Here is a 17339-nt window from a genome sequence, read left to right on the forward strand (position 1 = left end):
GAGTTCCCTCTTGTCTGCAGCCATGACAAGAGCTGGGAAATGGCTGAGCTTCAAAAGATGGGGCCGTGCAGGGACCTGGCCCTGGACGGCGTGGGCAGGCAGAACTGGGCAGTAGTATAGTACCACTTCCCTCCAAAGCCAGGGTTCTTTCTGCTCTATCATGCCGTCTCATCACTGCCACGATTGTGGAGCACAAGCAGCTGTCCTCACTCAGGTATTCTTCCTACTCTCAGCGGCAGTGGCTTCAGGAGCCGCAGAAACCTTCCCAGCGTCTCCAATGTGCTCCTCTTGCTTGGGTGATTAGCCCGTGCACAATGCTCAGAGCTGCGGCTGTTGTTGAATTAATTGCTTAAAGCTTTGCAAGCTCTTTCCCGCCCCACTTCCCCTGTGTCTCTGTGAATTAGCGTGGAGCCTGTTAGGATGTATCTGTGATTCTCCACTCATTAGGGGGCTGTGTCAGGCTCTCTGGGCATATTTCTGAGACCATAGTGTGACGTTTCCCAGGTGCCCCATGTGATCGTTGGTAGAACTTTCTGGAAAACATGCACAAGGAGGACTGGGCATTTCCATGGGGAAGCAAGTGAGCTGACTAAGAGGGTCTCCAGAGACTCCTCCTTCCTATTCACAGGGGCCCCTCTAGGGAGGGCTTGAGCAAGTGACAGAATACACTTGGCTAAACCATTGGCAAGGCACAAGCACTACTAATTTCCAGAGACATTGGCCAAAGCACTCAGCAGGGGCCTGGTGCTCCTGGTTGGCCAGGCATCTTTTCATTGCTGGTTGGTAAAAATATCTGGAGCTCCTGGGGGACTCTGGGCAATGGCTGTTTACCACTGCCATGAAGGTATTTCTCTAGTTTAATAACTAGTATGAACAAGTGCAGACCAACTGAGTAACCTCCTGGGGCTTGAAGTTTCTCCAGTCCTCAAGTTAGCCCTGGCCCTTGGGGCTGCGGTTAGCAGATGTGAACTCATCTGTATGTTCCTACATGTCTCCGAGCTGTGCTTTTATTTATTTATTTAGAGACAGAGTCTCACTGTGTTGCCCTGGGTAGAGTGCTGTGCAACCGAGCTCACAGCAACCCAGCAACCTCTAACTCTTGGGCTTAAGCGATTCTCTTGCCTCAGCCTCCCAAGTAGCTGGAACTACAGGTGCCCACCACCATGCCCAGCTATTTTTTTGTTGTAGTTGTCATTGTCATTTGGCAGGCCCAGGCTGGATTCGAACCTGCCAGCTCTGGTGCATGTGGCTGGCACCCTAGCACGTGAGCTACATGTGCCGAGCCCCAGGCTGCACTTTTATCTGTGATGGGAATGATAAAACCCGCATGCCAGGGGAGGCAGGGGCAGTGCAGTAGAATTAGGGTGCACTGTATGAGGAGATCAGCTCGGGGTGCAGAAGTTTTGCAACAGACACTCAAGATTGTCCTGTAGTTGGCTATCAAATAATGCATTTTGCCACTTTGTAGAGTACATTTTTGTAACGTTTACCATGCTGGGCTTTGGGATCCATGCTTGTAGGCTCAGAAACTGCTTCCAAATGATTGGTTAACCCCAACCCTTTCAGTCTGGCAGCCTTCACTGTGGGTCTTCCTCCCCCGGCCTGCTGCCTGTCCCAGGCCTGCTGAGACCAGGTTCCCTGGTTTCAGAAGGGCATGGCCATCTGTCCAGCAGCCTTGAGGCCCACAGATTGTTCCTGCCCCTGCATCTTGGCTCTGGTGGGCCCCTCCTTCAGGTTGCCCATCCCTGGAATGAGCTTGCAGATCATGCTTATTCTTCATGGTCTAGCTCACGCAACCCCTTCCTCTAGGAAGCCTTACCCACACCCCCTTTCTCTCACTTTAAAGGATGCAATGGCATCTGTACACCTTTAATCAGAGCACTGACTGCCTCTCTAGGCTTCCTTGTCCACTAAATTGTATACTGCATGAGCATAGGGAGCAGGTCTGAGTACTCTTTGTATTTCAGCACCCAGCAATAGGCCTGGCATAGACTAAAGTTGCTTAACACACTGCCATGCTAAGGAAAATAATTTTTTCCTTAGGGCCCACATAGCTCCTGAGATACCCCAGGTAAAGAAACACGTGAGTTATATATGCTTCACAAGGCCCCTACCATGAGTTACAAGCACACAACTTCCTTGATAGTTAATGTCTTAACTATTTGTTGCTTGGCTGATAGGGGATGGGCACCCTTTGTGGGCAGAGCTGGTGGTGAGCTCCAAGGCCCAGGAAAGAAGGGAAGCACAGCCATCGGGGAGCTACTCTGAGCAGGGCTGGCCAAGCTGCAGCTCCCAGACCCTGACTTTCAAGGGCGTCTGGGGAGGAGCAGGAATGACTGCTGCCTGGTTCCCCCAGGGTGAGTTTCCCTGAGAAATGTCAGGGATGAGAAAAGTCAGCTTCTTTCCCTGTTGATGTCAGAAATGTCACACTTTGCACAGACCAGTCAGCTGGACTTCCCCTTTTTGAGGGTGGAGTGATTAGTGTCCGCTCAGGGGAGTCCTCCCTTTGGAGTCAGATGAGAGGATTTCTGTCACGAGCACCTTGGAGACAAAGAGACCCAGAGGAAGGACAGGCGGCAATGTGTCTGCTGGAGCTCTGGGAACTTCCCAGGGCTGGGTTTCATGGAAGGAAGGGAACACGTGGTCTGACACTCGGGCTCTCTGTGGCTCCATGGTTTGGGCTAGACATTTCCTGAAGGCACCTTAGGTCAGTTTTCTGGAGTCACTGGGTCTTGTTCCCTCATATCCCTCTGCACCTGGGTTTCTGGGAGAAGGATCTGGAGGCTTCAGTGGGATCTTTCTGTTTCCGAGCCCTTCCAGGTAAAGGGGGGCAGGCAAGAAACAGACAGAGCCTCCCTCATTCCTCCTTACCTTCCCTTTCCCCATGTTTTCAGGGTTCTCTGTGCAGCGTCCTGTTCTGGATGCTTGGGAGAAATGCCGGGTAATTCTCTTGTGCAAGACATTTACCAGAAGCCAGGGAGAGCTGTGGACAAGGTCCACATTCCTTCTCGGGTGGAAGACCCGAGCAGGTTCTCAGAGCACTCTGTCAGCCTGCCTAACCGTGCGCAGCCATTCCCTTAGCTGAACCGGGCAGGGAATTAGCCGCATGCAATTGGAATTCGTCCTGGCAGTGCCTTCACTGGCTTCGTGCTCCCACCTGCTGGCCCTGGAGCCCTGTCTCCTTTCCATTCTCTTTGAAGGATTTTGGGGGTCTCTAGCAGGCTGGAGGCCTTCTGATTCCTACCATGACCTGCTGCTACAGCCCTGTTCATGCATTTTACTGATATTGGTCAAGCACCTACTAAGTGCTAATGTTGTTCTAAACCTGAGGGATTCAGCAGAGAACGAAGCAAACCTCTGGCCTCACAGAGGCCCATTGGTTGGGGGAGACACACCACAAGCAAGACAGACGGGAAAAAATGTATACATAGACATACGGATGAGAAGGGGCTAAATGTGGAGGCCAGGCCTTGCTGAGAAAGTGACTTTTGAGTAAAGACACAGAAAGAGAGCAGGATCCTAGCCACAAGGACGAGGATGTAGGAGCAATGCAAGAGCCTTGGTGCTGCGGTGGGGTGTGCCTGGTGCCCTGACGAGGGGCCCGCGTGGAGAGGAGAAAGCCAGGGGCAGAGGTGGGGTCAGCACTGGGCCTTGCATGTGTTAGGTGGGACTCTGTCTTTGACATGAGGGAGGCAGAAGGGCATTGGAGTGTCCTGAGCAGAGAGGGACAGAGCATCGTAGTGTCCCCACTGGCCCCAGGGTCTCCTCAGGCCCCACTGGGGGCTTTCCCACCTGTCAAATCACATCATTCATAGTGAGTCACAGAAGGCAGCTGGGTCACATAAGTGCCACTCGGGTGTCCCGTGTGGCTGTCTGGCAAAGCAGCAATTTCCCTCTCAGCCTGTTTCTCTCTAAGAGGCAGACAAGCAGCCAGGGCTAGAGGAAGCAGGCAGGGATAGAATAACAGCCCCTGGGTTGTGCTCAGAAGCCTCCAAATACTCCCCTGCAAAGGCTCTGGTTCTGCTCCAGGGCTGAGTTCATTGTGCCCTGCTCGACCTCTGCCTTGAACGAGCCCCCCCGGGGGCATCATTGGCCCCCTGGATACACACCTTTCTTGAGTCACCCTGTCAGTCAGATGTGCCAAGGAGCAGGTGCCTCAGTTTGAGGCCACTCCTGGGAGATGCCTTGTCCCTGGCTAAGAGATATCCTAGGGTCTGAACATCTCCACATGTGACCAGATACCCCTGGACTGCCACACCAGTCCTGGCCCAGGCACTTCTCTGAGGCCTTTCCCCTGTCCTCCAGCATATCAAAGATGGTCCTCTGGCTAGACAGCCATGTAAATCTGCTTCCTTACTGGAGAAGCGAGCTGGGCTAGCTAGCATTGGCTAAGGCAGGCCTCTTGTCTATGGACGTGGAGAGCCTTCATTTGGGGGGTTGATCAGCATCTTTCAAAGCTGGGGACCTCAGAGCAGGGTCATCTTCCCTATCTGAACTCAAGTGGCATCGGTGGAAAAGTGTCCTGAGGCAGCTGTGGAGTTTGTGGGTCCTCTACATCTACATTTTTGTGTGTGGGGGGGAGGGTTTTTTTTTTTTTTTTTTTGCCGGGGCTGAGTTTGAACCTGCCACCTCTGGCATGCCCATACTGGTGCCCTACCCCTTTGAGCCACAGGCGCCGCCCATATATCTAACATTTTAAAGAGTTACTGTGTGCCATGCACTGTACCACGCTCCTTACATGAACCGTCTCATTCACAGCCCCACATGTTCTATAAAGAAGGTACTTTTAGTGTCAACCTCATTTTTCATATGAGGAAACAGAGACTTTAAGGGAGACTAACCTGGTAAATGGTAGATCTGGAGTAACTCTAGGAGTCTGGCACTATACCCAGTGTTCTTAACCAGTTCTTTGGAAAGGAAAGAAAAAAATGAATGGAGTTTGCACAGGTGAGACCTTCTTACCCATGGGGAGTCAAACATAAGGTGCAAGGAGTGGGGGAGGTGAGCACACTTTTTCTTAAAGGGCCAGATGCTATTTTCAGCTTCCCAGGTCTGTGCTCTCTGCCCTAGACACTCAACTCTGCTCTTGTAGCACCAAAGCAGCCAGAGATATTATGTAAGCAAATGGATATGATTGCGTTTCAGTAAAGCTTTACCTACAAAAATTGTTGGTGGCCCTTTGGCCATGGTTTGTCATCCTTGGTGTAGAAGAAAGAAAATGGGGTTTAGAGGAGCCAGGACTTTGTTCTATGTCCCTGACCGACTACATGACCTTGGATTAGTCTACTTAATTGTTTAGTTTCTGGTTTTCTCCAGTATAACAACTAACCACTCTAGGGTACTTCTTAAATGACATGTGTAAAATCTATCTATTAAGTCCCTTGTAAGAGCCACATACTGTGCTAGGAGCTGACAGTGCATCAGGGAGCAGGTCAGAGGTGGCCTTGCTTTGTGGAGTCACACCCATGAGGATGGAGAGGGCTAACCTTGGAGAAGGAGGTGACTTTAGCACAGTGCGTGACTCCTAGCAGGAATCCAACAACGATTTCTCCTTTCCCAATGCAGTGCCCCCAGCTCATCTTTCGGGGCCCATTGGCTTTGAATTCGTTGTCATTCATATCCACACTGAGAAAAGGGTAGCAGCATGTGGTACCACCAGGACTTTAATATGTTTATAATACATTATTATGCAATGCAGGCCTAATTTTGAATCATAATTTTTTCATTAACTGATCTCATTTTACTTGGTAATATCCATTTAGATATTTGAGAGCAATAAAACTACATTTCTTTTAAACATTATATGATTCTGTTGGTTCACTGATTTAGATTTTTAATGCCCCCCCCCGCCCGTTCCAGACAAATGAGTCATACATCTTTTTAGAGATAACAAGGACCTTCAAGATCATGCAGACTTGTGCCTCTCTCCGAGCATGCCTAGTAGGGGCAAGGAATGAGCAAGCACACCCTGAGTCCTGGGATGGAGCCGTAGGCAGGCTGCCATGCTCCTGCTAACTCTGGCTGTGTCTTAGATACACATGCATAGTTTGCATTTTATTCCTCGGTATATCCTAATCTGTTTCCTGTATCTCTTTCCTTTTATGTCTTTAAAGAAAATTGGGGACTGAGATGGCACACCCCGTTTGTCTTTGGAATTCACGGCCACGTACAGGCACTGTGGCTCAGTGGGAGGACCACTGCCCAGGGAGGCAGACTTCCTGAGATTGAATCCCAGCTATTGCGCTTTCTTCCGTGTGATGCTGGGCGAGTTTCTTACCCTCTCTGGGTCTCATTTTCTTTATAAAATGGAGATGATAATAGTTCCTACCATACAGATGAAATGAGTTGGTATGTTGAATAGTGCTGAAGATGGGACCCGGCTTATGGCAGGAGTATACACTCAGCACGGGTCAGCGATGGTAGCTACCTCAGGAGTCATGCAATTGTCCAGTCTGAAGGCTGTGGCACAGAGGGAGTGGAGCCTTCTGCGTGTTCACCCAGTGAGTTCAGCCAGCACTAGGAGTTGTTCACACTTGTCTCTATGTCTCTCTCACTGAGGTCTCTGGCATCAGCACACTCACTCTGCTTTCACAAGCCTGGGCTAAGTGCCCTTCTGCTCTTGACAGCCTCTGTGCACTTCCGGTGATGGGGGCTTCCTTCCTCCTCCTGTGGTAGGAGGAGCCTGGGTCTGGGAAGACTCCTCCTTTTGTTCCCAGGCCCCCTCCTGTCTCCCACATCTGCTCATAGGCAAATGCCCCAAGGACAGGTGGCAGTCTATAGCCCTGAGTTCCCAGTCTTGGAGACCCTGAAGACCTTTGCCTGTCTCCAGCCCGTATCTTTAGGTGGGCCGTGCACTCCCTGGGTCCACAGAGGCAGCTGAGGGGACATTGGCAGCGTCCCCCGTCTGTCTGTCCCAATCCTGACCTGCTCTGTCTCATTCCAGGCTCTGGGATGCGTCCCTTCCTTCCTTGCCTGTTTATGAGCATAGCAGGTGCTGTCCACTGTGCTTGACATCAATTTCTCCGACTTCTTACCTTGAATTCTTTACCTGACTACCTGTCCCAGGAAAGTAATTCCAAAGTCCTGATCTTTAAACCCATGCCTTGGCAAGATCTATCTGTTACCCCTCCCCACCATGAAAGAGATTTATTTATTTATTTATTTATTTTATTATTTTTTTATTGTTAAATCATAGCTGTGTACATTAGTGCAATCAAGGGGAAGGGAGGCGGGAGGTTTTGGTGGAGGGAGGGTAATGGGTGGGGCCACATCTACGATGCATCTTAGAATGGGTACAGGCGAAACTTACTAAATGCAGAATACAAATGCCTACGTACAGTAACTAAGAAAATGCCATGAAGGCTATGTTGAACAGTTTGATGAGACTATTTCAGATTGCATATGAAACCCGCACATGAGATTTAAATGACCTTTCTTCACTATAATAACTTAATTACCACGGATTATGCACCTGTTGTAAAACATATGCTGATTTAAGTGCTTTATACACATTATTTAATGTAATCCTCAAAAACCTGGGGAGGCTGGGTGGTATTATTACTCCCACATTATAGTTGGTGAAATTTTGACCTAAAGAGGTCGGATGTTTGCCATGGTGTAGCAGTGATTTGAATCCATGACTGTGTGAATCCAAAGCCTCTGCTCTTATAAGTAGTAATGCACCCGTATTTTCTTGGGAAGTTCCTGGGAAGCCATGAGCTGTCCTTGAACTGGAGTTGGGCTGCCTCCACAAAGTCCAACAGGGTGCCAATGATTAGGGCCTGGAGTGCAGGATGGGCTGAGCTGGCTTGGCTGTCACCTGTGCCACTGATTCCCCATTCTGGTAGGCAGCGTCTGAAAGCAGCAGGAGGCGGTCTGGCCAGGGGTGCTCACAGCCAGGTCAGTGTCACCTTCAGGCAACTCATGGCAAGACAAGACAGTGGAGAGGGAAGGCAAGACTGGGTAGAGGGGTGGACCCCTAGGTCAGGGGCCTGAGTGGTCATGCTCAGGATAAACAGGGGATGGGGGTGCAGGCTGGAAAGGAAGAAGCAGAAGGCCAGTTCATGGACGGGGGGCCGACATCTCTGGCAGGGAGGCAGGTGGGAAAAGGAGGGCTTCTGACTTGAAGCCAGGAAGCATCAGCTCCTTGGCAAACCCTGTGGGTTATATTTCTATATCTCTACACCTAATGGATGAGGATGGATGAATGGGTGGATTCACGGATGAATGAGTCTTTGGGAAACATGAAAATTCTAGTCTCCCCTTTTCTCCCCCAGAAGGGGCTAAGGTTGTTTGATCCAGGACTGCTGTTAAGAAAGGGAAAAGGGTTGTCACAGCATAAACAGGGGTCCACTCTGACCCACTGTCTTCTGTTCCTTCTTTCTCCAGAGGCTCCTCCCAGGCCTGAGGAGGCAGAGGCTGAGCCCTTCACAGACTCCTCTCTGTTTGCACACTGGGGCCAGGAGCTCAGCCCCGAAGGCCGGCGTGTGGCTCTGAAGCAGTTCCAGTACTACGGCTACAACGCCTACCTCAGTGACCGCCTGCCCCTCGACCGGCCCCTGCCTGACCTCAGACCCAGTGGGTGAGCAGAGTCAGTGACCAGCCCTCGTCACCTGCCCATGGGGAGATGGGGTCCCCAGAGTGCTGGGAACAGAGCCAGGACTGGGTGTCTGGACTCCTGGATCTGTTTCCTGCTTCATCCAGGGTCTGTCCCCGCAGCCTGCATTAGGCAAGTCACTCTCCTCTTCCCTCAGCCTCAGTTTCTCCATCTGCTGAGTAGGGGGATGGCTTTCTTCATTAGAGATTTTGAGGATTAGTAACCTAATTTACTCCTTAAGGGCACCAGAATCATCTGGCATTCCCTTTAATATGCCACTTTAACCCAATTAGTTGCATTCTTATGAAGGATTTTTTTTTTCTGTTAAATGAGTTTTTAAAGTACATCCATCTTGCATGGCTAACAAGTCATTACATCTGATGGAGAAGCCTGTCTCGGCTTCTTTGTTACAGAAGGATGTTCCTTTAAGGTTCAGTAAGAATTTTTATTGCTCCTAATTATTAGAAATGTGGGCACGTACCACAGCTGAAAAAAAATCTCATTAACTTTTGCAGCTCCCCCCACACCTTCTTTTCTCCTCTTTCTCCTTATTTTTAAAATTATCTTAAAGCTGCAAACCATAATGAGCTTATGTTTGTAGTCTTTTGGAAAGACTTTGTTGCTGGGTTCGGAAACTATGTGCTTTCAGCAGGAGGTTCAGTTCAGCTCCATAGACCATTACTGAGCACCTGCTGTATGCTCTGTAATTGAGTAGAGTTGTTTCTGGCCCAGGGAGAATCTGACTGGGCTACTGGGATGAAAGAGCTAAGGATCTGCAGAGAGAGAGAGAAATATATATCCATTTAAAGGTTATTTATTAAGCACTTCGGTGGTAACAGCACAGTCTAGGTACAGGGAGAGAGCAGAGGAAAAAACAGGAATCCCTGCATAGTGTGTTAGATGGTGGGAAGTTCTATGGAGAGATATTGAGTGGGAGAAGGAGGGAGAAGGAGGCAGACCTCCTGGGTTAGGAGTGGGGAGTAGCAAGTTTTTATAGGTGGTCAGAGAAGGCCACACAAAGAAGGTGACATTTGAGCAAAGGACCTAAAGGGGAAAAGGAAGTAACCCATGGGGATTTTTGGGGTGGAACTTCCCAGAGGGACCGGCAAGTGCAAAGGCCCTGAGGTAGACGTGTGCTTGGCACATTTGAGGGTGAAGGAGGCCTGTGTGGCTGGAACACGGAGCACAGAGGGCAGTGGTTGGTGATGCGGTCAGAGGGGCAGCAGGAAGTCATCAAGCAGGACAGTGGTTCTCAACACTGGCTGCACATTCCACTCAGTAGGGGAGCTTAAAAAATCCCCATGTCAGGGCCACATCCCAGACCAATTAGATAAGCATTTGCAGGGGTGGCACTCAGCGTCAGTGTGGGTTTGAGCTCCTGGGGGATTCCTATGGCCATGGTTAAGAGTCACAGAAGGTCTTCGTAGGCTGTTGTAAGGTGTGTGGTTTTTACTCTGTGAGATGGGATCATGGAGGGCTTGAGCAGATTAGTAATATGCTCTGATTGTCACTTGCAAAGGTCCCTCTGACTGGTGCTGAGAATAGTTAAGAGGCAAGGCTGAGAGCAAGGAGACCAGTTAGGAGACCTTGCCTATCCAGCTGAGAGGCAATAGTGGCTTGGACACCAGGGGAGCAGAAGAGGTGCTGGGATGGGGTTAGATTTTGGAAATATCCTGAAGATGGCTTCAACTAAGCTTGCAGGAAGTGCTGCAGAGACCACTCCTGGAGGTCTGATGTGAGCAGGTGGTAGGGGCTCTACAGAAGGGGCTCTCAGGAGGAGCTGGCTTTCAGGGACCTAGGATGTGACCTTGGCAGTGACCTTGGCCAGCAGAGGAGCTGTGGACTTAGCAGCCAATCTGGCACAAAACACAGGCCCAGCTCAATACATGTATGCTCAAAATTAAGGGGAAAATGAAAAGGAAGCCAAGGAAAGGCACATCTTACAGACTGCCTCCTGGTTATAACAGTAACCAGCGTTTACACAGGGCTCATTGACAGTACCCTCCCCATGTGGACACTGCAGTGCCGGAAGGGGGTCAACAGAATCTCTCCCCATTTCTAGTTGAGAGAAGTGAGGAGCAGAGAGAGCTTTTTGTCTGAGGTCTCACAATCTGACAAATAGCTGAGCTGAGCCTTGAACCATGTCTCCAAATGCCAAATCCTGCCTTTGACGTTGGCCTACCACTGTTTATTTTGACTGTGCACAACAATGTTGGAGTCCCTTCATCTGTCACTGAGAGAGGCAACCTCCCTGCTGTCACTTCCGGTAGGATTTGCCTTAGAGAATGAGGGACTCTGAAGGAGTCTCGCTGGACAGAATTCTGCAGTTTCCTCCTGAGCTGCTGGAGAGGGGAAATCATCCTAATGGGAAGACCTCTTTGTACAGAGCTTTACAGTTTGTAGGGCTTCCTTGCCTCCCTGGGGGTGCCAGGCAGCTTCTGTTAGCCCCTTTTTTTAGGCAGAAAAACTGAATCTCTGGTACAAGGCAGAGCTGAGCCTTCCCATTTCTCAGCAAGATCTCCATGCGTGCAGGTTTATCATCACGTGATTTCTCTTTGCACATGGACTTGGAAGGCTCTGTCTAGTTCTACATCAGCTCATGTGCCAAATGCAAGATTGGGGAGTTTTTTTTGGTGGACCACTCACAACAAGTATGTGCTTCAGTGAAACAATGTCTCTTGTGTCTGTTAATTTCCATAAAAACATTCCTGCCTGGTAATAAGGCCATTGCTTGGCTCATTCTGTTTGATTCATTTTGGAAACATCTTTTCAATAACTTCACTCTCATCCTATTTCAGATCTCACTGGCAAACATTTGTATAGCATGAGCCATGTTTTCAGACACGTGTTTGTCACTTTCTTTATGGTAATTCCTTGAGTCCTTCCAGAAACCTTCTGAACCTTCAGAGTCCCCTGAGCCTTGTCATAATGATCTTGCCTTCCTCTCCAGTGTCCCCTGAAGTCCATGTCCTTCCCTCCTAAGGGTTAGGGTGGAGTAACAGGTGGGTTAGAGCCTGTGGCTGGGGCTTGAGCGTTGGTAAAGGTGATTAGAATACTTGCTGCAGCCCTAGAATCTCCTCACAGTCCATGAAGGAGGGTCAGGCACTGGAGAGGTCCTGTGTGAACCTCCAAGTGGGAAGGAGCAGCACAGGACTGCAGCAAAGACAGGAGACAGCCCAGAACCAGGGGTGCTGGTCTCCTGGGGAGCAGGTTAGGGACCAGCCAAGGTGACTGTGTTTGCTGCCACCATTGTGGGTGTGGCTACTGGTTTACCTATATGAACTGGATGGACATGGGGTCTGGGTGAGCAAGATTATTTTGAAAGTCCAGACTTTAAACAAACATCTGAGATCTTTGAACAAATCTCTGCAGAGATCTACAGCTTCACAGGTAGGCAGAATAGTGGCCTCCCCAAGATGTCCACACACTAATCCCCCAAACCTGTGAATATGTTATGTTGCATGGCAGAGGGGAATTAAGGTCAGTAATCAGATGACTTTAAAATAAGGAGTTTTTCCTGGATTATTTAGGTGGGCCTGGTGTAAGCACAAGGACACTTAAAAGTAGAAGAGGGAGGCAGTCCGAACCAGAGAGATGGCAGTGTGAGAACGACTCGACCAGTCAATGATGGCTCTGAAGATGAGCTCCATGGGCCAAGAGAAGGAGGCAACCTATAGATGCTGAACAAAGCGTGAGAAAAGTCTCTGCCCAAGAACCTCCAGAAAGGAACACAGTCCTGCAAATACCTTGATTTTAGCCCAGGGAGACCCGTGTTGGACTTCTGACTTTCAGCATTATAAGATGATAAATTTGGGTTGTTTTAAGCCAACAGGTTGAAAATACTTTATTACAGCAGCAATATTTGCACTAGGAACTTCTGTGTTTAGAAGGGCTCTGTGATTGGTTTAATGCATTGCTATGGCTGTGATAGAATTCTCAATGATAATTTTTGAACAAGGGGCACTACATTTTCCTCTTGCACTGGGCCCCACATATTGTGTAGCTGTTCCTGGGTTGGGGTGTGGCTTCAGGAGAAGCAGCTAGAATCCCGAGTGTTGGACCTTCTGGAGATGTTGCCCATGGGCTAATGATTGGTGCTGTATCAATGCTTACGTGCCTTTTCTCATTTAACTTTATCCACACATCTCTCTGAGGTACTTATTTATTATTCCCATTTTATAAAGGAGAATACCAAAATTTTGCAAGGTTGAGAAACTTGTCCAAGTGCTATATAGGAGAGCCTGCATTTTTATCAGGGACTTGTGACCCCAGGATATTACCTTGTCACCTTGTCCTGCCCTGCCCAGGTGAGTTTTTGTAGTTTGGGATCTTGGCCCTGGGAGAAGACCCAGAGGTCCACGGAAAGTGTGTCCTCTGTGAAGACAGCTTCAGGACAAAGGGCTAATAAACATACTTGGCACTGATTCTGCCATTTTATTGAAAATGCTAACTGTACAAACAGTTGGTGGGGGGAATACTCTTTAAGTACGCTGGAAAAGTCTCTGGTTCTTGTTAATGTTAGGGTCATTATGGTCCAATAGTATGACGTTCTTAAAGGACATCATGAATAATAAAGTCTCCATGAATAATCTTGGGCTGTATTAATAGAAGTATAATGTCTTAAAAGAGGGAGGTGATAGTTTTGTTCTACTCTGCTACTCAGATCACAGCTGCAGAACTGGATTTTAAAAGATACAGAGAAAGTATTTAGAGGAGGGCAACCCAGGAGAGAAACTGGGTAACATGTGAAATAGATGAAGTTTCTGATATAGTAGCAGTTAAAATGTGGTGTTCTGAGTTCCAGGGCAAGGTCCCTCATTTACAAGCTGGGTGACCTTCAGCAAGTTACCAGTGTCTTTGTGCTTTGGTTTCTTTGTCTATAAATTAGCTATAGGGATACAAAGGTTGAATGTGTAACACACTGCCTGACAACCAGGAACTGCTATTTAACTTTCTACTTTTGTTATTTAAATGTCTGTTTGGTTAAAGAGGTGACTTGGGGAGACATGACCATGACTTTACCAGAAGGACTGCTGTGTGGACAAGGAGAACATGGGACAGGGCACTGCCCTGGCAACAGATGAGAGCAAGGCCAGATAGGCACCCCAGGGCAGGTTAGGTGGAGGCTCCCAGACAGTGATTTCTCTCCAGCATAAGAGTTTTAGACATCAAAGCCTAGCCCTGACCCAGGCTTTGTGGGAGATCAAAGATGTACCATTCTACTTTGGGACCTCCCCTCCCCTTCCCCAGCAGATCTATGGGCCTGCCCTTCCCCTGCTCAGCCGATCTGCCTGCCCCATGTTTCTCAGCTCTAATTGCCATGGCCTAGCCCACCAATAAGCCCACCACACAGAGACACCTGGTTCTTAATAAAGCTTTTCCATCAGATCTGGCTGACTTTTGTTCTGTGGGCAGCTGTCCATTCAGCTGGGGATCCCATATTCCCCACATCTCTATGATGTTTCCGGAACCAATAATCCCCTTGTTTCCTGTTGGTTGTTTACATTGTCAATAACCCTTTTCTCTATTGTACTATTTCAATCTATGTCCTAAATAGCAGGTCCTTTCTCTAAGTTGGTAAATTTACCTGAAATGATGTCAGTTGAACTTCTGTCTGGATGAAAGCTGGATCTTTTGATGATCTCACGTACTTAATAGTTTACTTGTCAGCGATTCCTATGCCAAGTTCTGCTCCTAGATCAGGCCTGGCCTGTTTCTCTTGTATTGCAGACTATTAACATCTCTTGGTTCTCAGATGCCCATTGTCTCCTCCACAACTTGGCCAGATCTGGTATCTTGCTGAGCCCCTGGAGCCCTGGCTATACTTAGTATCCACACCCTGCCTCCACTATGCTCTGCTTTACCCTCCAGCCTGAGAGCAGATCAGTCTTACTGCTTCAGCCAGGCAGGGAGTGAGTGTACAACGCAATGATCCCATTCCTGTTCAGTCACGGTGGAATTCCCACCCACAGGGCCCTCGTGGGCCTGAATTCACTCTATTGGTTATTAGTTCTAGTGTTTCTAGTATTCATGTGTTCATTCATCCAGTCACCAGGTGCCTTTTGAGTTTTTGCTCTGGGCTGGACAACGTGCTAGGCACTAGGATACCTGGTGAGCAAAGCAGGATGGCCCTGATATTGTGCAACTTATAGACGAGCAGAAACCCTGACATCTATTAAATAATCACATATTAAAATGCATTACAGTGGCACATCAGTGGTGGGAAAGAAAACCAGTGGAGTCTGTGACAGTCTCCAAGAGGATCGGACTCTAGCCCAGAAAGCGAAGGGCTTCTTTCTCTACTGGAATATGTATGTGCTCCCAGGGAGTAAGGATTCAAACCTACACAGGTGATCACAGGTGTCCGGGACTCTTCGTAGACTGACACAGGCCCTCAGTCACACGGCTCCAGAGAAGGGCAGTGTGGCTCAGGGCACTTAGTTCAGGCCCGGCCTGCATCCTTCCTCTCCTCCTGCCATTTCTAATGGTGGCTCATGTTCACGTCTACATTTTAGTCACAGGTGGTCCCCACTTATCATTTCTGCTGCCCTCGACTTCTGCCTACCACCTGCTAAGGATCCCCCACGTCCAGCTCCTCACGATAGAGGGTTGATGGAGCTGCGGGTCATGCTTCAATGCTGGGATATCCAGTGACAGAGCTTCTGAGCCAGGCTGACTCCCAGGCTGACAGCCAGCCCGTTGATAGCTATTTGAGGCTCAGGAATTAGTCTTTGGTTCCATTAGTTATGGCCAAAAGGAGATGGCACATGGCAGAAGGCACAGCAACCTTGATACAGGGAGTCTCCAGGATTGTGTATCTCAAAAGTGCCAGCCTGGGTGCTGCTGTCACAGGATGACGATTTTAGACTTCAGGTGCTCCTCCATTTGGCTCCTCCCCCCAGGCGCACCCCTGGGTGTGCATGGAGAGGAAGGTGGGTCCATCGCTTACCTGGGCTGTGACAGGCTTTGGAGTCAAAGGAGCTTAGGGTTAAACCCTGGAAGGTAACCATTGTAACTCCATTTCCCTTGTCTGTAAAATAGGGGTAATTATAGTGACTGTATAGGATTGTGGGAAGGAATAAAATGGAGAAAATAATAAAAATATCTGTACATCTGTCAGCATGGTTCATGGCATATTGCAAACACTCAGTAAGTGGAAACTTTTAGTATTATTATTCCCAAGTGTTCTGCATGGAGTCCACAGGCAGAGGGGGCAGCCAGCATCCTGCAGCTGGGAGATACAGACACCACCCAAGGGAGAAAAAGCTCAACTGCTCTCATGGTTAGTGGGAATCTCCACAGGGCCCTCATCTCCAAGTTTCATTAGGTCCAGCAGACCTGGAGCTGGAGGCCTTGGGAATCTATCCCATCTGGAAATGTCTGGAAGAAGCTAGGTGTGTAGCCGAGAGAGGCTGGAGGAGCACCAAGCCAGTCCTGTGGGTGCAGATAGGAGGGCAGAGGCTGGAGGGAGGACATGGTGGCCGTGAGGGCCAAGAAGGCAGTGCTGCTCCTGGGGCCAGACCATCCATCTCCCTGGGTTTGTGTCCTAGGTGGTTAGTGGTACACCTGAACCCTGTGCACTGATATACTTACCTGGGAGGGGAGGGCTGCTCTGGGGAAAGCCTAGGAAGAAAGCAGGGCCAAGATGACACTCTCAGAGAAGTGCTCACCTGGGAGTGTCACTTTACCCATTTTGTCTGGATGGATCCCTCCTCTCCACTTCCAGAAAGCTGGCAGGGTTGGGGCCGTGCTCCCAATGTGTCTTGGCAGGCAGACCTGTTCATATGTTCCTTTGATCTTCATTCTAGAAGAGGTCTGCCCCCTCTCCCCACCCCCCAGGCCAAGCAGTCTCCATGAATAATCTGCTCTGATGGGCTAGGACCTTGCACATTTGCAAGGGGGGTGGGGAGGTAGAAGAGGCTCTGCCGTCTAAGATGAGGTGTCAGTGGCAGCAGATGAAGTCTGCTGGCTGCCCTGGGAGGACAGTTTTCTGGTGGCAGGAGCGGCTGCTCCTCACTTGGTCCTGTACTGCCTCCCCTCCACTCCCAGGTAAAGGCACTGGAGCTTCTGGTATAAATTTGCCTCATAAATAGCTCAAACCCATCTTGGGGGATCTCTGCAGGGAGGTTCCCTGCATTGCTGCTCCCTGTCCCCACATCTCCTTGTGTGTGCAGAGATTGATAAAGTGTTGTAACTATCAATTCTGGCTTATTAGCCTACCACGTCACTCCCTCTCAAGTGGAAAATGACTTGACTTTGAACAAGAATAGAAGTAAAAAGGGAGCTGTGTATGGCTTAATTTTACAAGAGAAGGTGCCTGTTCTCAAAATGAGCAAGAATTTATATGTATTTGAGGATATATGGGAGGGCTGGTCACGCCAGTGTGGTTCCCAGAGGGAGTGATGTGGCCTTTCTCTGCAGAGGTGAGTGAGTGTGCAGAGGCAGGTGAGAGCATCTGCGAGATCAGGCCAGGTCTTGGCTGTGGCAGGGTAGAGCAGAGTGTGTGGGAGGCCCCAGGCCTGAGGATCCAGGTCCTAGGGGAGGGCATCTTAGTAGTGTGAACAAGAGAGGCAGAGTCCAGAGCTGGGCTGACAGCCAGGCAGGTGGCTGGACTCAGAAGCAGGGCGGTGCTCTCCCAGGGCAGCTCTTGGAGGAGTGCTCCCTTTGGAGCACCCAGGCTGCAGTACCCTGGAGTGATGATGGCAGGAAGTAGCCCACATGGGCCTGGCATGCTCCCTTCTCC

General features: G+C 49.5%; 1 protein-coding gene across 1 annotated transcript in view; it reads left to right on the plus strand.

Moving 5' to 3' along the window:
- GALNT18 (polypeptide N-acetylgalactosaminyltransferase 18) overlaps positions 1–17339 on the plus strand; it is a 359927-nt gene that overhangs the window by 180246 nt on the left and 162342 nt on the right. The window contains exon 2 of the mRNA XM_053561579.1: positions 8389–8581. Coding sequence (XP_053417554.1) covers positions 8389–8581 — 193 coding nt within the window. The remainder of the gene's footprint in view (positions 1–8388; positions 8582–17339) is intronic.

This window comes from Nycticebus coucang, chromosome 14 (assembly GCF_027406575.1).
Source record: "Nycticebus coucang isolate mNycCou1 chromosome 14, mNycCou1.pri, whole genome shotgun sequence".
NCBI lineage: Eukaryota > Metazoa > Chordata > Mammalia > Primates > Lorisidae > Nycticebus > Nycticebus coucang.